Below are 24,765 nucleotides of genomic sequence, written 5' to 3'. Positions count from 1 at the left end.
CTTCATAAACTTAAGTTAAAGCATTGCTAGATATAAGCAAGATTTACATGCCATAGGCATTGTCATGCCAGCCTGGTACTAGCTTGGTATGTGCCTTGCGAGTGCTTGGCATATACTTGTCCATAGGCATGCATGTACTAGCACATAGTACGGCACTTACATGAAAGATGCAAGTCAATTCCAATCAGCCACAAACGACACTATAATTCATGAATATAAGAACTCATGAATTAATTGGGAACAATAGCATGTAACTATTCTATTTCAGTAGCTAGACGACTAATTAATAGCCAGACATGCCAAATTTTGTCTGATTTGGTGAACGGTCCCTTCATATATTTGAGACCATACTCTGTCATTGCGGCTACACCTAAACTGATTTTTCATCTCCTGTCCCTTTCCCAAGAAGCCTAAACTCTCTTTTCTTGAATATGTCCAAAATCAACATTCCAATAACTGGCAACCATCTAAATTAATAAATAATACAGAGCCGGGACTGATTCAATCCTGTTGGGTATAAATTACCCGCAGCCGAAATCGACAGCAGAACGGCTCCGCCCGGACTCCTACGGGAGCCGGGCTCCTCCTTCAACAGCAGAACGGCTCCGCCCGGACTCCTACGGGAGCCGGGCTCCTCCATCAACAGCAGAACGGCTCCGCCCGGACTCCTACGGGAGCCGGGCTCTGCCATCGACAGCAGGGTGGCTCCGTCCGGATCCATATGGGAGCCAAGCTCCGTCCTCAGTCTCCGACCTCAGTATCAGCTGCTGGAGCCGGACTCCACCCACGACCTCAACCGAAAGGGGGACTCCTCCCGGACTCCTACAAAGGCCGAACTCCAACCACTGCCGAGCCTTGATCAACAGATCCGTGTCCCTTGGCAGATAACAATAACTGCCATGACCCTGTTCCACTTCCTGTAGCGGATTCCACGCGGCTCCACCGCTCCCTGCGGCAGGTGCTGCACGATCCCACTACTCTCTGACAGGCTGTGTCAACAGCTATGATGCTGCTCCGCTCCCTGCGGCAGGTGCTGCACGATCCCACTACTCGCTGACAACTAGCAGTAACGGACGCCGCTCCACTACCTGCAACAGGCCCTATGTGGCGGGCCATGATGATGGCCACGTGTCTGCTCCATTATCTTTCGCAATCAATTCCCCTGACCATGGGCGGCCCACTACCAGGCAGTTACAAACGTCGCCATCAGTCCGTTGCCTCCCCCGCCTATAAAAGGGGGGACTCAGATACGTTATTCTTTAAGCTCTTTTGCCTTATCTCAAAACTCTGCTAAACTCTCCATTCGAGCACTCCATTCTTGTTGAGGCAGAGAACTGACTTGAGCGTCGGAGGGTCTTGCCGGAGCAACCCCACCTCCGGTTTAGACTTCCCTTGCAGGTCCCGGCGGCGACCGCGGCTTCCTCAACTCCAGCTTCTCCGGCGCAGGCGGATTTTTGCACCAACAGGATTGGCGCTAGAAGAAGGGCCTGTGTCTTCGCAGCACCCTTGTTCTTGAAGGAGCGCTCAACGGACCCGCTTACGGCCATCTTTTCCGGCATCCAATCCCCTTCTCCCCATCCGATGCCCTCCCGTGAGGTTTCCGCACAACTACCTCCGGCTATGGTTGATGATAAAGGGTGGCCGGATGACCAGCCTTCGCCGGATTCCGTCAACGTCATCTCGGGAGAATCCCGGCCAGAGGCAACCAGCACATCAGCTGCACCCCTCAAGCGGCAAAAAGTTGAAGAGCCCATAGCCTTCACTGAAGAAGACGCCCAGGGAGTCCAATTCCCTCATAACGATGCGGTCGTAGTTTCCTTGAACATAGCAAATTATGATGTCCGTCGCATTCTCGTCGACAACGGAAGTTCGGCCGACATCTTATTCTACAGCGCCTATTCAAGAATGGCCACTCTTGGCGGTCATCTGAGGCCGATGTGCTCTCCCTTGATAGGGTTTACTGGTGACGCCGTTCCGACGGAAGGAATGATAGCTCTAACTGTGACCGCTGGTCAGCATCCAAAGCAGTCCAGAGCCCTGGTGAATTTCCTGGTGGTAAAGGCGCCGTCTGCCTACAATGCAATTCTTGGCCGACCCGGCCTCAATGCCCTTAGGGCCGTTGTTTCAACCTACTATTTGAAGTTGAAGTTCCCCACTGACAAGGGGATTGGAGAAGTTCGGGGAGACCAAGCGCTGGCCAGGCACTGCTACAATATTGCCCTGCAGAGAAGCGATCACGCGGACCTCTGTCCAGTCGACGGGTTGGATGCGCACGACGACCTCACTGAAGAGAGGGGCGGCCCGATCGAGGACCTAATACCAATTCCTTTGAATGATGGGAATGCGGAGCATGTGGTGTTAATTGGCTCCAACCTGGAGGAGGAGGTGCGGACGCATCTCGTGGATTTTTTCTGAAGGAATGCGGACGTTTTCCCATGGGTCCCGACGGATATGCCGGGGATTGAGACAGAAGTCATGGAACATCATCTGGCGGTCGACCCTAAACATCGGCCAACAAAAGAAAAAATCCGGAGTCATACCCCGGAGAGGCAGAAGGCGATAGCCGAGGAAGTGGATAAACTTCTCAAGGCCGGATTCATCAAGGAGGTCAATTATCCAGAGTGGATCTCCAATGTTGTCTTGGTCAAGAAAGCAAACGGCAAGTGGAGGATGTGTATCGACTTCAAAAAGCTGAATAAAGCTTGCCCAAAGGACAGCTACCCCCTTCCCAGGATCGACCAACTGGTGGACGCTACCTCGGGCCATGAGCTTCTCACTTTCATGGACGCATTCTCCGGCTACAACCAGATTAGAATGGCATCGGAAGATGAAGAAAAGACTGCTTTTATCACTAATCGCGGCCTTTACTGCTACAGGGTTATGCCGTTCGGCCTCAAGAACGCGGGTGCAACCTATCAACGACTGGTGAACAAAATCTTCAAGGAGCAGATCGGCCGAAATATGGAAGTTTATGTGGACGATATGCTCGTGAAAAGCAGGTCTTCCGGGAATCATGTCACCGACCTCGAAGAAACCTTTGGCGCTCTTCGAAAGTATAGAATGAAGCTGAACCCAACCAAATGCGCCTTTGGGGTAACCTCGGGGAAGTTCCTGGGCTTCATGGTATCAGGGCGCGGGATCGAGGCCAATCCGGAGAAAATCCGCGCCATCCAAAATATGATTGCCCCAAGATCGATCAAAGAGGTTCAGTGCCTCACAGGAAGAGTTGCGGCTCTCAATCGCTTTGTCGCAAGGTCGGCCGAGCGATGTCTGCCCTTCTTTCAAACTCTCAAGCAGCCGAAAAACTTCTGTTGGACCCCTGAATGCCAACAGGCATTCGAAGAATTGAAAAGCTATCTTGGCTCACCCCCACTGCTGGCAAAGCCCGAGCCCAAGGAGGAATTATTTTTGTACCTGGCAGTCTCTCCCACAGCCCTTGCAGCCGTCCTTGTTAAGGAGGAAATGAAAGTCCAGCGACCGGTCTACTACATTAGTCGCGTGTTGAGGGACGCCGAGACCAGGTATACTAAATTAGAAAAACTGACCTACGCCTTGTTGATTGCAGCTCGGAGACTCCGACCTTACTTTCAAGGGCACACGGTGACGTTACTCACCGACCAACCGATCAAGGCGGTTTTACACCGAGCTGATATCTCCGGAAGAATGGCGAAATGGGCCATCGAGCTCATAGAATTCGACATCAACTACAAGCCTAGACCGGCGATAAAAGCCCAAGTATTGGCGGATTTCATAGTAGAATGCACCATCCCCGAGAAGGCCGAACCTGAGCAAAACAAAATTGACGACCTGAGGACTCAACCGAACTCCCCCGACGAAGAAGCCAGTTCGTCCGATAACTTTTGGACCCTCCATGTGGACGGATCGTCCAACATGGCAGGCGCGAGTGCAGGCCTGATCTTGACCAGCCCGGAGGGAGTCGTTGTGGAGTACGCTCTGCGTTTCGAATTCCCCGCAACGAACAATGGAGCGGAGTATAAAGCTCTGATCGCAGGATTGAGGATCGCTAAGGAGCTTGGAATAGGTCGACTCCGGGTGCACAGCAATTCCCAACTTGTGGTGGGGCAGGTCAGCGGGAGCTTTGAAGCACGGGAGGACAGTATGGCCAAATATCTCGAAAAGGTGAAGGAGTTCATCCCTGCCTTTGGCAATTTCGACATCAGGCAAATTCCAAGGTCGGAGAACATCAGAGCCGATCTTCTCTCCAAACTGGCGACATCGGTTCCGGCCGAATTGCCAAAGGACGTCCTCTTTGAAGTTTTAAAACAACCGAGTACGGAAGAACCGCGACTCGTAATGGAGATCGACCACGAGCCCAGCTGGGTCGACCCGCTAATAACCTATCTTAGAGATGGGATTCTCCCCCAGGATGCGAAAGAAGCCCGGAAACTCCGAAATCAAGCCTCCCGGTACATCCTCTATGAGGGCAAATTATACAAAAGATCGTACTCCTTGCCTCTCTTGAGATGCCTCCGACCCTCAGAAGCTGACTACGCTTTATGGGAAGTGCACGAGGGAGCTTGCGGAAGCCATTTAGGTGCCAGGTCTCTATCCCACAAGCTACTCCGCCAAGGGTATTACTGGCCAACAATGCACCATGATTCAATTGAATATGTCAAAAAGTGTGATCGATGCCAGAGGTACGCCAACGTCCAGAGACAACCTGCTACCGAGCTTACACCCTTGAGCGCCCCATGGCCTTTTGCGCAATGGGGAATGGATATTCTTGGCCCCTTTCCCATGGCGTCTGGTCAAAGGAAATTCCTCCTTGTAGTGATCGACTACTTCACCAAATGGGTCGAGGCCGAGCCACTAGCCAAAATCACAAAAGCGAAAGTGCAGGATTTCGTCTAGAAATCGATCGTGTGCAGGTTCGGTTTGCCTAGAACCCTCATCACTGATAATGGACGGCAATTTGCGGGAGCCAGATTTGCTGAATTCTGTGAAGACCTAAACATCTCCCACAAATTCACATCAGTGGCCCATCCCCAGGCGAACGGCGAAGCCGAGGTAACAAACAGAACCCTTTTGCAGGGGATTAAGACCAGGCTCGAAAGAGCAAAAGGGACTTGGGCGGACGAACTTTATCATGTACTATGGGCTTATCGGACCACCCAGAGGTTGCCTACAGGAGAGACTCCCTTTGCTCTAGCCTTTGGTACGGAAGCCGTCATCCCGATCGAGCTTAAACTCCCGTCGGCACGAGTCGTGGCATTCGACGAACCCCAAAACGCGCAAAGTCTCAGAGCCAACCTCGACCTACTGGAAGAAAGGCGGGAGATTGCTCAAGTTCGAATGGCAGCCTACAGACAGAAAGTTGCCCGATATTACAACGCCCGAGTGAAGAACAAGGCATTCAAAGCAGGGGATCTAGTGCTCCGACGAGCTGCTGTCTCACAACCTCAGGGCCAGGGGAAGCTTGCCCCAAACTGGGAGGGACCTTATGAGGTCAAGGAAGTAGTCCGACCTGGAACTTATTATCTCAGGGAACTCGGGGGAGCTGACCTCCCGCGACCGTGGAGCTCAGAAAACTTACGGATGTACTACCAGTGATTTCGTCCTAATCAAAAAATGCGTGCCCATTTGTCTTAGGACAATTCAAGCAGACGGTATCAAAAACGAGAGGGCAACCTTATAAAAGTCGAAGGCCCGGTTCTTTTAGACCGGATGGGGGGAGAGGCCTTGCAACGCCCATATGTGCCCCCACAGCCCTGTTAGGGACAGGAGGAGAACCTCGCCCTAACTTGAGCAAAGTCGAAGGCCCGGTTCTTTTAGACCGGATGCGGGGAGAGGCCTTGCAACGCCCATATGTGCCCCCACAGCCCTGTTAGGGACAGGAGGAGAACCTCGCCCTAACTTGAGCAAAGTCGAAGGCCCGGTTCTTTTAGACCGGATGGGGGGTTAGGACTTGCAACGCCCATATGTGCCCCCGCAGCCCTGTCAGGAACAGGAGGAGAACCTCGTCCTGACATGAGCAAAGTGGAAGACCCGGACTCCTACGGGAGCCGGGTCCCTACGCCAAGAAGACTTCACCCGGACTCCTACGGGAGCCGGGTTCCGCCGCAAAAAAGACTTCGTCCGGACTCCTACGGGAGCCGGGTTCCGCCGCAAAGAAAACTTCGCCCGGACTCCTACGGGAGCCGGGTCCCTACGCCAAGAAGACTTCACCCGGACTCCTACGGGAGCCGGGTTCCGCCACCAAGAAGACTTCACCCGGACTCCTACGGGAGCCGGGTTCCGCCGCCAAGAAAACTTCGCCCGGACTCCTACGGGAGCCGGGTTCCGCCGCAAAGAAAACTTCGCCCGGACTCCTACGGGAGCCGGGTCCCTACGCCAAGAAGACTTCACCCGGACTCCTACGGGAGCCGGGTTCCGCCGCCAAGAAAACTTCGCCCGGACTCCTACGGGAGCCGGGTTCCGCCGCAAAGAAAACTTCGCCCGGACTCCTACGGGAGCCGGGTCCCTACGCCAAGAAGACTTCGCCCGGACTCCTACGGGAGCCGGGTTCCGCCGCAAAGAAGACTTCGCCCGGACTCCTACGGGAGCCGGGTTCCGCCGCTAAGAAGACTTCGCCCGGACTCCTACGGGAGCCGGGTTCCGCCGCTAAGAAGGCTTCGCCCGGACTCCAACGGGAGCCGGGCCCCGCCATCGGCAGCAACAAAGGCTTCGCCCGGACTCCTACGGGAGCCGGGCTCCACCGTCAACGACAGCTACAGGACAACTCCGCCCGGACTTCTGCGGAAGCCGGACTTTACTTATGACTTTGATTGCAGAAAAACTTTGCCCTGGCTCTTGCGAGAATCGAGCTACTCCAACTCCCGGAGGGCTTCTCCGTTCGGACTATCAAGGGAGCCGAACTAAGCCCCGACTTCAGCGGAGAAGAATCCGGGCGAACCTGACAAGTGGGTATCCCCGAACGGCACAAAAGCTGAAAAGGAACTCGGCAAATGACGACCCCACATGAACTGAAAAAGTCACCGACGACCTTGGAACAACGTAACACAGACAAAGAGAGGAAAAGGAAAACGAAGAAGTCCGGCAGACAACTATTTAACACGAGATGCAAACAAGATACTGAAATCACTTTTTCATTTAACAGAAGTACACATTACAGGATCCGGTGGGTCAGGAAAAAAGAAGATACACGTCATCGCAAGTATCGCGGGCACGGTTCGGGCAGGACGAACCGGAGACCGCTCCGAGCTACGAACTCCGTCTCTATCCTTCTCAATCGCATTCTCCAGTGCGTGTAACAGCTCTCGCCCATCTCGCCTCATTCTGTTCCCGAGGTCCCAACCTTGGCGGGAAACGGGTGGGGTAGATCCCCGGAGGCGGAGGGGGCAACGACGGCCACCACCCGAGACGCTCCGGCAAGGTCGGCATGCGTTACTTCCACCGCCCCCGCAACAAGTTCTACTGCCCCACCGTCAACGCCGACCGCCTCTGGTCTCTCGGCCCCGACGGCGTCAAGGATCCCGTCATGGCTTGTGACGTCTATTCTGCCCTCTTGACCGGTATCACCCCGCCTTGCTGCCCCGAGATTCGCGGGCAGAATAGCTTCCCCGACAGCCCCCGTTATTAAACCCCTGTTGTTGAAGGAATTCTTCCTTGGGCTCCCTCTAGAGCGACGGAGATTCTCACCGGCCATCATTCTCCTTCTCTCCTTCCTCCAAACCCTAAGAATTCCCTCGAGGACAGCCTCCCGAATAGATAACATGGTATAAGGGAAGGAGACAGAGACTGGGGCGAGAGAAGCAGGACTCTCAGATGAAAGAACAACGCCAGAATGAAGCTACGAAGGGGCCGAGGGGTTTAAATAGCCGATGGATCCTGGCGCAATTATGGCGGCGGGTATTCCTGGGCCAACTGATGTGTGCCGCGTGGCGCGCTTATCCCCTTCACCGCCATCGAGGGTTGACCGCTCACAAATTCCCGCAAAGCGACGCTTGGGATAGCGTTTCAGCGGGGGTTCCGAAAAGACTTTTCAAGTCACCTTCACCGAAAAACGGACTCTGACGTGCGCGCATTAAATAGGGGCGGCAGTGCGCAGGGTTCGAAGGGACATTCCGGCTGCGCACATCTCTCTCTGTATACTTCCTTCGCTTGAAATTCAAACTCGGAAGTAGGGGGACTGGTGTTGGGTATAAATTACCCGCAGCCGAAATCGACAGCAGAACGGCTCCGCCCGGACTCCTACGGGAGCCGGGCTCCTCCTTCAACAGCAGAACGGCTCCGCCCGGACTCCTACGGGAGCCGGGCTCCTCCATCAACAGCAGAACGGCTCCGCCCGGACTCCTACGGGAGCCGGGCTCTGCCATCGACAGCAGGGTGGCTCCGTCCGGATCCATATGGGAGCCAAGCTCCGTCCTCAGTCTCCGACCTCAGTATCAGCTGCTGGAGCCGGACTCCACCCACGACCTCGACCGAAAGGGGGACTCCTTCCGGACTCCTACAAAGGCCGAACTCCGACCACTGCCGAGCCTTGATCAACAGATCCGTGTCCCTTGGCAGATAACAATAACTGCCATGACCCTGTTCCACTTCCTGTAGCGGATTCCACGCGGCTCCACCGCTCCCTGCGGCAGGTGCTGCACGATCCCACTACTCTCTGACAGGCTGTGTCAACAGCTATGATGCTGCTCCGCTCCCTGCGACAGGTGCTGCACGATCCCACTACTCGCTGACAACTAGCAGTAACGAACGCCGCTCCACTACCTGCAACAGGCCCTATGTGGCGGGCCATGATGATGGCCACGTGTCTGCTCCATTATCTTTCGCAATCAATTCCCTTGACCATGGGCGGCCCACTACCAGGCAGTTACAAACGTCGCCATCAGTCCGTTGCCTCCCCCGCCTATAAAAGGGGGGACTCAGATACGTTATTCTTTAAGCTCTTTTGCCTTATCTCAAAACTCTGCTAAACTCTCCGTTCGAGCACTCCATTCTTGTTGAGGCAGAGAACTGACTTGAGCGTCGGAGGATCTTGCCGGAGCAACCCCACCTCCGGTTTAGACTTCCTTTGCAGGTCCCGGCGGCGACCGCGGCTTCCTCAACTCCAGCTTCTCCGGCGCAGGCGGATTTTTGCACCAACAAATCCTATTTACATCCTGATCCACATCAACAATGGAACTCTAATCTAGGTTGGTAACAGGATGTCAAAGGCAGCACTAGGTGCCTAGACAGTCCACCTCAGAACCTAGAGAGGCTGACATACCTAGACAATTGTCCATTAGGCTTTTTTTTTTTTTTGAAAATGTTATAAAAACACCTCTTTTTTATATTCTACACCCATCTTTTCATCAGATTTGGCTGTTTTTGTGGCTGAAGGATGCTCTACAGGAGTGAAAATAAATACCTTCCTAATAAGCCCTAAACCCTAAAAGTCTTTCATCTCCTCACAACTCCATCGGCTTCTATTTACTCCATTAGCTGCAGGACCTTTTAGCCAGCAATTTTCCAGCCTCTGGCAGCCATCCTACAAGCCTCTGCCCATTAAAAACAGCCTGCTGGCTGCCATCCAGATACCCAAAGGCAAAGTTCTAACTCCCCATTTCTTTTTTCCGGCAATATGCTATCTTTTCCTTCTTCTTCTTCCTTTGACTTCTTTTTTCATTCCATTTTCGACTTGTTTCTCTTTCAAACGATCCATTTCTCCCCTTTTGCTTTCCCTTCTTATTTTCCCTTTCTTTTTCCTTCATCTTCTTCTCTAGGCCTCTCCATCTTGTACCTGTTTTTTTGTCTCCTTTCCATATTCCTTCCCCTATTTGATCCTTATTTTTTTCTCCATTTCTGCCCATTTCAATTATTCTTCTTTTTTATTTCCTGTGTCATCTTCTATTCCTTGTTCTTACATATTTTTCTAATGAATTTCAAGTTTGCTTTGGACACATTAGATTTGTAGTGTTTTCTTTTAGGTTTATGACGTTGACAAATTTGGTTATTGTTCATTATTTGGTACTCTAAAATTTGATGTTGCAAACTCAAGTGTGATGAAGCGATGCTTTCATTTGCATTACTCTTATCTCTGACTATCTAAAATGTTTTATTATGTTATTTACATGCATGATGTGAAAAAAATAGTTAATTATACTATCTCATAACCTTTTGTTTTTATCCTCCAAAATGGACAACCTAAGTTACTAAAGGCAGTCTGCCTGATTACCTAGGAAGTTGGGGCACCTGACCCCTAAGGACAGTCTCACAACAATTAAATCCCCTTGATGTTTCTTCTTCTTATCTTAAGAAATTGTTACATTTTTTGAACATCTGCATCCTGGGCTTCTAAATTCCTTGGTAACTCAAACACAATAGCATTAAAAATAACCGGAACTACCTCATGGAAGCCATAACTTAAATATACTTAAAAAATGTGCTGAATTTTATAGACTGAAGATCGGTGAAAAACAAATGATTCAAGAGCATGAATCAAAAAAGAAAGTCTGAGCGGAACAACCTGCTCCTCCAATGCAAGAAACTGGTTTTCTTTTTCTTGTATATGTTCTTGCAAATCACGGATTTGCTTAAGTTGTTGTGCTCTTTCTGCTTCTAAGTTATCTTGCTCTCTTCTGCAGCAAAAGTTTTTTAAAGCAGAAAATCCACATTAACCAAGTTGCTTGTTAAACCTGTATATAGGCAAAATTAGAAGTACGGTAAAACCACTAATAGTAGATCATTCACAACTATTTAGTTTCTAGAAATAGGTAAGCCAAAATGACTTTGGGAAAAAATAATCATTACAGTATAAGATTCACTAGGGAACTACCATATGTATAGTTGTAATAGATGCATTCTTTAATTATATGATATCCAATAGAAGTCATGGACGTTAATATGCAAAACCTTATGGTAGCATTTGGTGACCCAAATGGGATCACCAAGATGATTTAAAATCACCAATGATCCAAATACTGTGGTGATCTGATCACCATTGATCTAAGATCACTGCATTTGGTAGGCTATAATCCAGTAATTAAAGACCTCGGGTATCCACAAGTAGCTTGTTTGGTATTATATAAGAATCCAAAATCATCGATTATATAATACCCAAACTACCCATAATATATTCTATAAAAATATATTTATTAATCAAATATAATATATTATAAATAAAATATTACTATATTTATTAATATATTAATAATTAATAGATTCTATAAAAATATATTTATTAGTCTTATATATTATTAATCCCATAAAATTATATTAATTGTTAGTATAGAATTAATATTTTTATTTATACTTATAATATATTATTTATTAATATGAATATTTATTTTGATTTGAAAAATAATACAAATAGAAGTAATATATTACATATTTTTCTTATATAAATATAAAGTACAATAAGATATATTTACTTTAATTTAAAATTATCATTGATTAATAATATATTATAATGTAATATATATCACTAATATAATATATAATATCAAATATAATATAATATCATATATACAATATTGATATAATATATTAATGATATATTGATATACCTATTTTTTTTAGACTGAGAGATATTTTTTTGTCCTTATATTTCAACCGAAGATCATTGCCTGGAGGTGATTTTTGATTCCCAACCTCGATGACAAGTATCCCATCACTGGATGAGGGGATGATTTGAGTGGAGGTGATTTGAAATCACTGTCATGTAGAATCATCATGGTACAATCAAATGCGTTGATCTCATCACCTCCACCCACATCATCTTTGATCTTGGGTAGATCATCCCATGCCAAACGCCCCCTATACTGTTATTTGATGACACTACAGAGCGCATGAAGGTTTTTTTTTCTAGTAAGACGAGGGCAATGAAGGCTAACTGAATAGGGACTTCTTGAATAAAGATAGATATTGACTATTATCACTTTTATGATTACATAAAAAGATGAAAACTAGAAGAGGATGCATTCATTAAAATTGAAGCATGGAAGATGGTAAGAGTACAGCTTGATTTCTAATCTATCAAAGAATAATGACAACATACAGAGGAGAAAAAAATACATATGTAAGAGATATACTATATATTGCATATTTTAAAATGTGCATCAATGAAGGATACCTATTAGAATAGAATAAGTGCCACAAAGATGAGAATATTAGCATGAACTTTTGGTAAAGTCGAGGTGATGAAAAATGGGGCATGGTAGTGGAACTGTAGAAGGTTACAAGAAAAAGTGTAGGAAAATTCACTAAGATAGTATTTGCATAAGCAATATATCCCAAGGAAGATCCTACTAAAGAGACAATCTCAAATATAAATTGGAGGCTCAACATTGAGATGGTAAGCCGATTTTGACCAAACTAGCCACAAATGATTTCCAAATATATACCCTACAAAGAATTTGGCATTGGAACAAGACCAACAACAAAAAGATACATTATGCAGTTTACAGCAAATCATGATACCAACCACATACCTGAAGGTGGCTAACTCTTTGTTTTGTTCTCTAAGAAGGTCCTCCTTAGCCCAAGCCTAAGCAAAAGAAAGGCATGGCATCATTTATATCTCTATAAACAATACTCGAGCCTCTTGTTAAGAAAGAAATACTAAATCTGAAAATCAAAACATACAGCTTCATTGTCAATTTTCATAGCACATAGCTCTCTATCTTTCTCTTCCAATTTCATCTCCAACTCATGCATGTGTTGTTCTCTTTCTTGTAGTTGTTCCTGAATGATCAAATTGTGTGTGTGTGCACGCGCGTGCACGCGTGTGTGAGAGAGATAGAGAGAGAGAGGAAACAGATCAATTTGAGGGAAACAGTAACAGACTTCATTAAATTTATTTGTCTATTTTCTGCGAAGAACAGCGAATGTGGGCATATGCATAAGATACAAAATAAACTTATGCCATAGGGACATGAGAATAATGGAAATAAAGCTCTTTTTTGTTAAGCTATTTGTTAATGGAAACAACACAATCATATTTTCAGATCAAATTGGCTAAGTGCATTAGTGAGCTAGAAAGGCAAGCATTTTTGGAATTAATGACACCAACAACTCTATGTTTGTGCAATCAACCATGGAATGCCATTGCTAAATGTCACGTCTTACAGAGGTTGGAGGCAACATTGGCAAGTTGGTTGCAACTATGATCAAAGACTCCTTCAGCAACACTACAGGATGGATTCAATCAACGCTACAAATAATAGGTACACTAAATAAGGAAACAAGCATCTATGGGATGCCTTGTCTTGTCTATCCAAGAATGGCCAATGACATTAACTATTTGAATGATATTTGTCATGTATTGACATTAACTATTTGAATCATATTTGACATGTATTCATCTGTGTCTAAATTAATGATTCAATTTGGATGGTAAAAACTGATTGATGAATGTATAAGCAGAATGTCCAATTAAATGATGAGTGATATCACAAAACTCAACTTCATTAAGCAATTATGTCCAAGATACCAAGAAGTAGAACATAGTTGTAGGGTAGACAACATGGTGCCTTCCTTACAACAATAAATGTAGCTGAGCAAAGAGACTACAAAGAACCAGAACAAAAAAGACAACATTTTCAGTAAAACGAGATTGTAAGATGAGATATTCAGTAGGCATAGACTCTGAAATCCCCCAATGAGGAAATGAAAGCACCATAAATGCACATTAAGCAAGAAACAAGGAAAAAAGGTGCATTGAATGGGAACCTTTAGTTTGGCAGCGGCATTTGCATGCTCCTTAATTTGCTCTTCGTAGCTGTTCTGCACCTCTGAAATCTCCATCCTGGCAATAACCTGAGATCGCAGCTCAGTCTCCCTCTGCTGCAGCTCCTCTCTCTGCCTGGTGATACTTTGCAGCCTCAGCTGCAATGTATCATCATTCAAACCCCCGCCAACGATCGTGATCGAACAGAAGTCCACATCCAGTGGCCCCGTTCCCTCCTGCACCTTAAAACAAAGCACCGTCACTCTTCAACCATCAATAAACGGTTCAAAGAAACCTTCTTACTGTAAGAAAAGAAAAGAAAAAAAAAAGAATCTAAGATTTGACTTATATACCTCATATATCGTTCTCTCGTCAGATTGCCCTAGTTTAACGTGCTCCTGTTCCTGCAGACCATCAAGGATTTCAGAAACAAACCCGACAAACAAAACGACATCAGCGAACAAGAGAAAATAAAGCGCCTTTTACCTCTACACCATTGTTGCGGAAGGGATGCTCGGAGACGGCGCGCCACTTCTTTCTGGCCGGCTGAGAGGAGAGCATGTCAAGGGACCCGCCGCGGCCCGCGGCAGCCTCCATTGAGACCGAGATGTCTCTCGGGCACCCGTCAACTCTTCGGATCGAGCAGAGCTCCAGGGTCAAAGAAAGGAGTTGTCACCAAGAGAAGCGAGCGCTCTCCGCCCCTGCAGAGCAAGGCGGACCCTCCAAGAACAAGATCGGAGACAAAGAAGGAATCGGGGTTTGGGATAGGGTTCGAGAGAGAGGAATCTCGAAACACCCTAATCTGGTGCAAAGACTACAAGGAGGCGTTGGGTTCTAGGATTTTACGGATCGAGGGGAGAGGTGGGGGAGAATCGGGGAATCTTGAAAGAGAATTTGGAGAGATTGGGATGATAAAAGTAGGGGAGCTGGGGTGTTAATGGAGGAGGGGAAAAACAGGAGAAGCGAAAGCTCCCGCCATTTATAGGGGAAGGAAAGGGTTGCTGAGGGAGGAGAAGGAAGAGGAATCCGGCTGCAAGTAAGCGAGTTCGATCACCGCGCGGTCGATTTTGGTAGCCGCAGGAGTCCACTGCCAGTTGAAGTGTTGGGAAGCGGAGGGAGGGGCTCTGTTGTGTATTGAGATTGGCTTCAGACTTCGAATTTCAATAGGTCCTCTCGAAGAAGACTGCCAATAGGCCCTAGCACTCTAGGGCGAGTCGGAGACCGCGAAGATGGAAGAACATCGGACACAATGGGCCTTGGAAGTTTTATTTTTTTTATCAAATAATTAAAAAATTATTTTTATATAAAATTATAATTTTATCTAAAATTTAGCAAGTAACCAAAATCTAAAGAAATCCACCTAACCTAACCCAATAAACAACCGTTTCGATTGATTAAAAGATATAAATTAGATGAAATCAAATTGAGACTTATAAAAAATTAATTATTTATGATCGAATTCGATTTTTATATTTTTAAATAATATGAAATCGAACTCAACCGATGATGTAGTATTTCATAAACTCTGTGGAGACGACGTCATTTAAATTTTAATATTTTATTTTAAAAAATATCACATCATTTATTTAGATTCATAAAAATATCACTATCAAATTATTGATAGAAGCACATCAATTTGAGACAATTCTAAGATAAAAGTTTTCAAATATAGTTACTGTCAAATTAATAAATTTTTTTTTTATTTTATTTTGTACAGATTCAAAAATAGATCTAAAATTTGTAACTTATAAAGTTTAGATTTTTTTTTATATTAAATTAATAAAAAATAAATAATCTTAAGTGGACCAATATTAGACTTAAAATCAATGTTGGATTAACATTAAAGTTCAAACCGATACAATCCATCTGAATCCGCTACAAATCGTTTATTTCAGTTTCAAACGGTTTATATATGATAAACGATCGGCAGCATATTGAATTTTTTTCAATCCGATTGGATTCGATCAGGTAAAATTTTTCTCTCAATCCGGCTGAACCCAACCCATGCTCAACTCTAATTTTATCATTAAAATTATAGTTTTTATGTGCTAAAATGAAAAAACTATAAGTGATATTTTTAAAAATAATTTTAATCATATATTAAAAAATTAAATTTATTTGGCCAGGGATAACCTAGTATGGAAATAAATATCATATCAAAATAACATATTTAGTATTTAAAAAAAGATGATAAAATAAAAGATAGGTTTCATATTTATTTTACTAAGAAAGAAGGTAAAATAAATACTACAAGTGAAATTTTTTTCTCACACTAGATTATCAAATAGTGGTAATCTGAAGTTGTCATTACTTAATGAAAATACCCCTACTTAGATTATATTAATATTATATTAATTAGATTATATATTTAATATATTAATTTTATTAATATATTAATATTATATTAATATATTATGTTAAACTTATTAAATAAATATTAATAGATTATCTATATATAAATAAATATATATATATATTAGTTATAATAGATATTAATTTATATATTAATTATATTAATTTATATTAATATCTGATATATTATATATTTATATTTATTATCTTTATGAATTATTATAATTAATATGTATATATTTAGATTATTATTAATATATTAAAATAGTTGTTGCCTAGAGATAACTGTCCAAGAGGAAGGGTAAATTAGATTCTTTTGAAAACTTGAATGTAAATATATGCCCTAATTACTAATTAAAGACTACTTGTGATGTGCTATGAGAAAAATAAAGAGCAATAGAAAATAAAAATAAATAATTATACAATCACAAATATAAGAAATTTATACTGATTTGATACCAAATCTAGCACTTTTATCTACTCTCTAAGACCTCCTACTTAGAAATTTTAATAATAATCCTATTGATTACAGTTTGATTATTTTATCTAAGCTTACAATTAAATTCAATTAATTTTGTACTAACTCACCAACCATAATCTTAATACAGTTGGTTTTACATATACATCATTAACAAAAATCTTAATCCAACTAAGTCTCCTAAGACTCACTACAACAAAATAGACTATCAATGACAAAAATTTTGATGATAAAATAACTTTCATCAATAAAAGTATATATTTGGTGATGAATATTAGCATTCGTCATGCTACTAAACTTAGCAAATTCTTTTGTAATAAAAATTATTTTTATCATAAATTATGTCACTAATTATCTAGCGCTAATCCCACCATATAGAAGGAATTTTTTTATGATAATGTTTACTATACTATGATAAAATTCAATGTCATTAATAATTCATAAATTTTATGATGAAATATCTTATGTTACTAAATATTTATATTTTCAGTGACTTGAATTTTACATCATCTTTTTTTTTTATTTTCAAAAGTGAGAAAGTTATCTATAACTATTTCTTGTGATAAAAATAATAGCATCATCAAATATCTGACACCAATTCCCATCATATAGAGAAAATTTTATTTATGAAGATATTTACTATATCATGACAAACTTTAGCATCACTAATAATTAGTATATTTGGTGATAAAATATTGCTATTATCACCTTATACTTTCAGCGACACACTTTCAATGACGAGCATTGCGATGATTTATTTTCGGCACCAAAACTATTTTATGATGAAATTATTTTTTTATAATGACTATATTTACGTCACTAGTAATTAACCTTTGATGATGAAAAATAGATCATATCATTACAAACTTTTCTATATTTTTTGACGAAACAAATCATCAGCAAATATTATATCATATGGTGACAAAAATAATTTCATCATGATTAATATATATTTGATGATGAAATATTATTTTCATCACATTACATCTTTAGTGATGCACTTTTCATGATGACTGATATGATAATTTTTTTTGTAATTAAATTTTTTTTATGATGAAATTAAGTTTTTGGATGATGATTATTTTCATTAAGAATTTTATTTTTTGTTGTGACTTAGTCAAACAATATGTCCAATTTTGAGCTTAGATAGGTCTTTATCCCCAAGTTTTTATTCCATTAAACTTGTTATAAAGTAATTAATATAATAAGTAAAATATTTAAAGCTCAAAACAAAAACTTGCTAAAAGCTTAATAGAAGTCACTAATGAAGCTTCTTTGAATGTTTTCTTTTGATAAAAAGCTTCTTTGATGTTTGACTTCTTCCTTAATTTCTTGAAAGGTGGTAGCTGAGTAGCTTTGATAGATTTCTATATTTGTAGCATACTCAATGAATGCTCTTCTAATATAATATATTGATACTTATTAAATAAGTATTAATATATTATCTATATACATTAGTTTTAATAAATATTAATTTATAATATTTAATATATTAATTATATTAATATAATATATAGCATATGATTAATATATTATATATTTATATTAATTATCTTTAATAATTAATACTTATATATTATAATCAATATGTATATATTTAGATTATTACTAATATATTAAAATATTAATAGTATGATCTACAGATAAGATAATTAATATATTTATTAATAAATATTTTTTATCGATAAATAATTATTACATATTTATTAATTATTTAAAAATTTGATGGGGTTTATTAACAATTAATATATTTATATTTTAATAAAATATTTATAAAATTTAGTTAATATATTTATTAATATACAAAAAATATTCCAAAATTTATTTATAATAAAAAATATATTTTTAATATATGTATAAACAATGTAAAAATATTTATTACTTTATGTAAATGCATCTCAATATTAGAAATGAACCATGTTGATAGCCTTTATGAATCCATAAATTGCCAACAAATGTATTGAACAAAATAAAAGTAATTTTTAATTATTTATTCAAAGGTATTATTGAAAACTTAATAATATTCTCATATAAAATTATCTCCAATCAAATATAGTAATTTTTTTAATCATATTTTTTGGAGTAGTTTTTCTATCTATCGAATGTAGTAAAATTTATTCTCTCACCATCTTTTTCTAAGAAAAATGATTCCCTAAACTTATTAGATTATCTCATAATCTAGTATATCCCGACCAAATGAGCTCTTAGGATTTTTCAACCATGGCAAATAATGGTTGACCTTTCTATTATAAGAGTTGGGAATTAAATATTTGGGTGAACATAAGTTGACTTCACAGCATTGGTCCTCACTAGTTGATAATTACTATGAGTGAACAAGCAATCAAAAACTAGAAATGAGCAATAAAAGAATTTCCACAATTTGTAGTGATTTATATTGCAATATGCAAATCAACAGTTTACTGAGATAGTTATTGTAATACCTTAGCCCAAAAGGGACTGATATTGAACTAAGCTCAGTCCACTTGATTGGATCAATAGTTTGGTTTAAGCTTAAAAGAAAAAAAAAATTATAAAGATACCCCTCAAAGCTTGGCACATTTATATTTGGATCCCAAAATTTTAAAAAATTTCAATTGGATCCTGTTGGTGCAGAATTCTGCCGATGCCGAAGAAGCTGGAGTCAAAGAGATCACGGCCGCCGTCGGGACCTGCAAGGAAAGTCTAAACCAGAATTGAGGGTGCTCCGGTAAGACCCTCCGACGCTCAAGTCAGTACTCTGTTTCAACAAAAATAAAGTACTAGAATAGAATTTTAACAGAATTTAGAAATAGTGCTTAGAGCTTAAGAGCTTTTCGAGAACTTGAGAAAGCTTGCCAAAACTGTTGTCTTATCCCGTTTTATAGTAGAATGTGGTATGGTCCCGCCACTAATGGTGTAGACAAATGGAAAGTTGTCAAATTGTCGGAGGCTGTCAAATCGGCGTGGATTGTCAGGTCATCAGAATTAACCCATGCCTTGATAGGACAATGCCCCAGGGTGGTCGCACAGCATGTCCTTGATAGGACAACAGCCCATAGTGGTTGTACAATATTTGGACGGGCTGGCCGACTATATGTCGGTATTTGACTGTCGGAACATCGGGTGATGACTCGAAAACACCATCAGTTGATCTGGTGCTTTGTGAAAGTCAGACGTCGACTGCCACCCCCGACAGTGAGTCAGTGATATGGGTTTGGCCGTTCGACCGATTGGAAACAGTATTGGTCTGTTTGGCCGGCATACCTTCGGTCGGATATTGTCGGCAGTCATTGTTGGAGTCGTCTATCTATCCGGTGGGTAGAGTCGGGCGTTGGTCGGACTGGTCCGAGGATAAGTCGGCGTACGGGGGTCAGTCGGTATATCCCAACAAGGACCATGCAATGGCTTTTTTCCTGTCTTGTGGTCCATGACCACCACCACATGGGCTGATCACTGGGAGGTCATAATAGTGGAGACCATAGAAGATTCAAACTCCTTCCTTGGCATCCAGCACTACTCAGTTGTAACTGAGATGGAGCCCATCCATTGTAGAAGTTCGTCTGGAATCCAATTCTATTGTAGAAGTTCGGACGGAGTCCGATTCTTGTAGGAGTCCGGAAGGAGGCTGCTTACTGTAGAAGCTCGGATGGAGACCGATTGTCGTGGAAGCCCAGATGGAGATCGCTTATTGTAGAAGCTCGAATGGAGATCAGTTACCGTGGAAGCCCGGATGGAGTCCGCTTGCAATAGAAGTTTGAACGGAATTCGCTTACTGTAGAAGCTCGGGTGAAATTCGGAAGGCGGTCGACCACTGTAGAAACTTAGATGGAGTCTGGTTACTGTAGAAGTCCTGCTGCTGGAGAAGTTCGAACATTGACGAAGCCCGAAAGAAGCTCGGAGTAAAGTCGATCATGACAGGAGGAAATCTGGAAGAGATTCAGAGAGTAGTCGATCACTGTAGAAAATCGACTGATAGTGAAGCCTAGAGAGCATTTGGAGCAGTCCGATAGACGACTGAAGGAGCTCATTATTGGAGAAGTCTAGAGGGTATGATAGGAGTTCATCCGTTGGAGGAATCTGGAGGACACTATGAAAGGTCGACTGCTGAAGGAGTCCGGATAGTACTATGGAAGCTCGGACGATCGGGGGAGTTTAGAAAGACGCCGCACAAGGTCGGAAGCTGGAAGAGTCCTGGGAGGGTTGGCCTCTTACGAACTTCGGCTGGGATTATTTTATACCCAACACTAGTCCTCCTATTTTCGAGTTCGAGTTTCGAATGAAGGAAGTACAGAGAAATTTTCACAGCCGAAGTTGCCCCCATTGATTTCCATACTCGATTATTTCCAGATATTTTGGCATTTGGCATGCCAGTGCTGGAGTCTTTTCAAATCGAGGCGACCCGAAAAGATTTTTTCTTTCCACTGGAGCATCGCTTCAGGTATGGTGAGATAATGATTCTATCAGTCATCAGCCATCTACCATGACGAGTGGGACACGCGGCGGTTGTAGTGTTGGGAATAGTATCCCAAAGCCAATCGTCAGCCTGTTGACGGTTGTACTCCTTTTATATTAGTATATAAATTATAAATAAATAAAAATTATTTTAGTATTTTTCATCACAAATTGTTTCATCTTCTAATGAACTCCTGTGTTGTGGTGAAGTTCTTAGGACTATTTAGACTCGACAAAAGAGGATTTGTCGTTTAGTCCTTAAACCTGTTCGCGATCAAATGATACGTTGTTACCAAGGACAACAATGTTTATCAAGCATAGGTCGTTGTGTGCCATATGAGTTGGTTGTCCTCTTAACCAAAGAGTATGGAGACACTGGTATGGCATACAGGTGAGATGTAAGGGGACATCTGCACTGAACGTGATCGACTTTGGAGCTATCTCTGCTATCAAGATTTGCTCCGATGGGATATGGGTATAAATGTCCCTCCGACCTGAGACCGCCACGGTGACTTGTAAGCAACTCACTGTACTTAGGCACTGGACTACCTGAATTTCTAATTCAGTGACGGAAGGCTGCTGGGTGTGTCAAGTACTTGACTTGTCGGTGCGTGTGTCAAGATGGGATTGACCACTCCAGTTCAGGAGCTGTGTACAGTCATATTTTAATTTAGCAAAACTTTGGCCAGGGTAGTCCTAGTGAGGAGTCACAGGACTATTTGAGTTGAGCACGATTCGGATGATCTGATCAGGGTTGACAGTTTAACCCTGAGTCGTCCTAAACATAAGAGTCAAAAGGGATGAATTATACAGTAACCATATTCACGTAGGTTCTGAGTGTTGCGATTGCGACTATTCGACCTATCCGGATGTCAGGTACCATTGCTAGATGGTCACTTCGATTAGTACAGGAATTGGTTCCTATGCTACCGGCTTAGGTTCGAACCTGTGGGGTCACACACATTAGAGGTTCCTGTCTAATCTGATGGCTAATGAAGAGTCCTAATATTTGTGGACTATGAGTCCTACATATCTGAAACTCTATGATCGAAAATCAGAATTCTCTGATCACGAGTCCCATACATTTTGGATACTGAGGTCAAGAGTCTCACTGGTTTGGGACTCTTCGATCAAGGTTTCATATCGATGGACTTTGATACTCAATTGCCCATCGGATTTGGACTCAATATTTATGAGAGGTTTAATTAGTAATTTGATCACTAATTAACTCAATTTGATTGAGTAATTATTTTTGGATCAAGTCCAATTGAATTAGATTCAATTGGGTTTGACCCGATTAGGTTAAGAGTTGACCTAATCGTCGAGATGGTTTGGTCCCTAATTTGATCAGAGATTGGGCTTAGTCAATTCTTGATTTGATTAAGATTTTATTGAGCTTAATTAAGCTTAATTAAGTTGGGTTTAATTTAATCTAATTGTGCTTAACCTATTTTGATTAGGTTGGTTCAATTAAGATTAAACCACCATTTGAATTCAAATCCCTGCGCCACCTCATATCTCTGCACCCATTTGAATTCACGAGAAGCAGCTTCTCATGAATTTTCTCTCACGCAAAGCTCTTCCCACACCCCACATTTGTGTGCCATATAGGTGGATAAGGATGGTTCGTTGGCCATTCAAATTCAAAAGAAAGTTTGAATTTGAATGAGCAACCAATCCATGCGCCATGTCCTTATCCTATTTAGCGCCCCATGTTCTACACGAGAAAGTGTTTCTCGTATAAACTCTCCATGCACAAATGAAGCCACGCCCCTTCTCTTCTCACGCCCAAGTGGATAGGGATGAGTTGGTTTGCATTTGAATTCAAATTTGATTTGAATTCAAATGTGCAACCACTTATCTTTATCCTCTCACATGGATAAGACACGTTCTACATTATTTTTAAAAGAGGAGAAGGATGGGGCGTGCGTAGAATTTTTTAGAGAGAAAGCTTGGGGCGTGAGGAAGCCTTGTGCATGAGGTGAAGGTCCAAAATCTTTCGAGAGAAAAGGAAAGAAAAGAAAGAAAAGTGGACGCAAGGTTTTCAGTGAGTTCCCTAGGGTTTCAGCCTGGGGTTCAGGAAGTGAGAGTGGAGCTACGAGTATCGTGAGCCCACCAAATTTCAGGAAGAGCTTCATCAACCTCTCAAGCACACTTGCTGATGATCCAAAATATCCAAAGAGTCGACAGATATCGATCGAAGGAGTTCGATCAGCATCGACCGTCAAAAGGGCTCTACAAGGAGCTAGCACTCGTGAGGAGCCGATCAGATCGGGAGCTTCATATGGATGATCCGTAGAGGTTAGATATACTGTGTGACTATATTGCAATGATCAGATCCTTCCAACGATGATCAAATTACGACGATCGACTATCCGCATAAAGGTATTGTGTTCTGAACACATAACAGTAAATTATTTACTGTTTAAATTTGAATTTCAAATTTAAATGCATGCATGCTATATATCATATTTAGATCCTAGTATAGGGTAAACATATGTTAATTAATTAGATTAATTAATAATTTTCACTGTAAAATAGTGATTTTGAAAAAAATTTAAAATTACTATTTTACCCCTGTACTAAAAATTTCACTCCAAATGATATCAGAGCAGGTTCTAAGATATGATATATGAATTTGCATGCATAGATTAAGTTGTAATCTAAAATTTAAAATTTAAAATTTAAAATTTAAAATTTAAAATTTGAATTTTGAAAGTTGTTCGAAATTTAAAATTCAAAAATTTAAAATTTAAAATTTGAAATTCAAAATTCAAAAATTTGAAATTCAAAATTTAAAATTTAAAATTTGAAATTTGATTGAAATTTCAAATTTGAAATTCAAAATTTAAAATTTAAAATTCAAAATTTAAAATTTAAAAATTTGAAATTTAAAATTTGAAATTTGTTTGAAATTTGTTTGAAATTTGAAATTCAAAATTTAAAATTTAAAATTTGAAATTTGAAATTTAAATTTTGAAATTGGTATATTTAGATATACTTGATCCAAGTAGCAAGTAATCTAATTGGGTTGGTTGCCATGGTCATCCGATCATAGGAGAAAAGTAGGGTTTAAAGGCCCTCTCCTCCCATTCGATGGGGTTCTCCTATGGCGGTAAAGGTACCGTTGCAATTATATCCCATGCAGATGAGGCAGCAAAAGGACTTAATTGTAAAGGTTCAATTGTAAGATTTATCATGAATGTGTTAGATTAGATCTAAAGGAATATTCATGATTTATTTTGATTGAGTTATTTTCTGTTATGTAATTAGCAATAGGATTACTATTTATGAAATGTACTGATCTATTTGTGAAATGAGTTAACATATTTGGTGAATAAAAAATAAAATCTTTCAAATTTGAAAATTATTTTTGAAATACCAAACCCTGATCCATCAGCTCAAATACTTAATTAAAAGAATTAAGTGTTGTCAAGTTGGTTTAGAATTGTGAATTAAGACCTAAGATAATTGTATAAACTTGTGGGTCAATGGGTTAGATGGATTAGGTCCATAATTGGGTTAGACCTAAGGTTAGCTTAAAGAAATGGACTAAATTAGAGTAATTGGTCAAATCTAATCAAAAGTTGAATTAGATTAGGTCAAGGACACTCTAGACTCAACTCCAATAGTTGTAGTTGAATGGATCCATGTCTTTAACCCAAGATGGACTTAATTCATGGCTGCGTGATGGAATCCTATTTACTAAGTTGATCAAATTAAAACTAATGAACCGATTGGTGTTTAAGATAAGTTCGACAGTTTGACCGATGGTTCTTAAGTGGGAGCTACTCGCATTGATTCGATCTTTGACGAGTTAATGGCTTATCCC

General features: G+C 41.4%; 1 protein-coding gene across 6 annotated transcripts in view; it reads right to left on the bottom strand.

Annotated features, from left to right (window-relative positions):
* The window catches only part of LOC105035945 (uncharacterized), a 35,256-nt gene extending 20,358 nt beyond the window's left edge, over positions 1–14,898 (bottom strand). For 3 of the 6 annotated variants that reach the window (XM_010911660.4, XM_010911664.4, XM_029262095.2), the window contains exons 1-6: positions 14,159–14,898; positions 14,026–14,076; positions 13,675–13,914; positions 12,589–12,687; positions 12,435–12,490; positions 10,472–10,583 (exon numbers count right to left, since the gene is read on the bottom strand). In XM_010911660.4, the coding sequence (XP_010909962.1) occupies positions 10,472–10,583; positions 12,435–12,490; positions 12,589–12,687; positions 13,675–13,914; positions 14,026–14,076; positions 14,159–14,269 (669 nt within the window). In that variant the 5' untranslated portion in view covers positions 14,270–14,898. The remainder of the gene's footprint in view (positions 1–10,471; positions 10,584–12,434; positions 12,491–12,588; positions 12,688–13,674; positions 13,915–14,025; positions 14,077–14,158) is intronic. The other 3 variants (XR_830408.4, XM_010911659.4, XM_029262094.2) reach the window with 2 other exon arrangements.
* Between the last annotated feature and the right edge of the window lie 9,867 nt (positions 14,899–24,765).

The sequence above is a fragment of the Elaeis guineensis genome, chromosome 12 (genome assembly GCF_000442705.2).
Source record: "Elaeis guineensis isolate ETL-2024a chromosome 12, EG11, whole genome shotgun sequence".
In the NCBI taxonomy this organism is placed as follows: domain Eukaryota; kingdom Viridiplantae; phylum Streptophyta; class Magnoliopsida; order Arecales; family Arecaceae; genus Elaeis; species Elaeis guineensis.
Note: the sequence above shows the minus strand (reverse complement) of the source record. Positions and strands in the feature narration are given on the sequence as shown.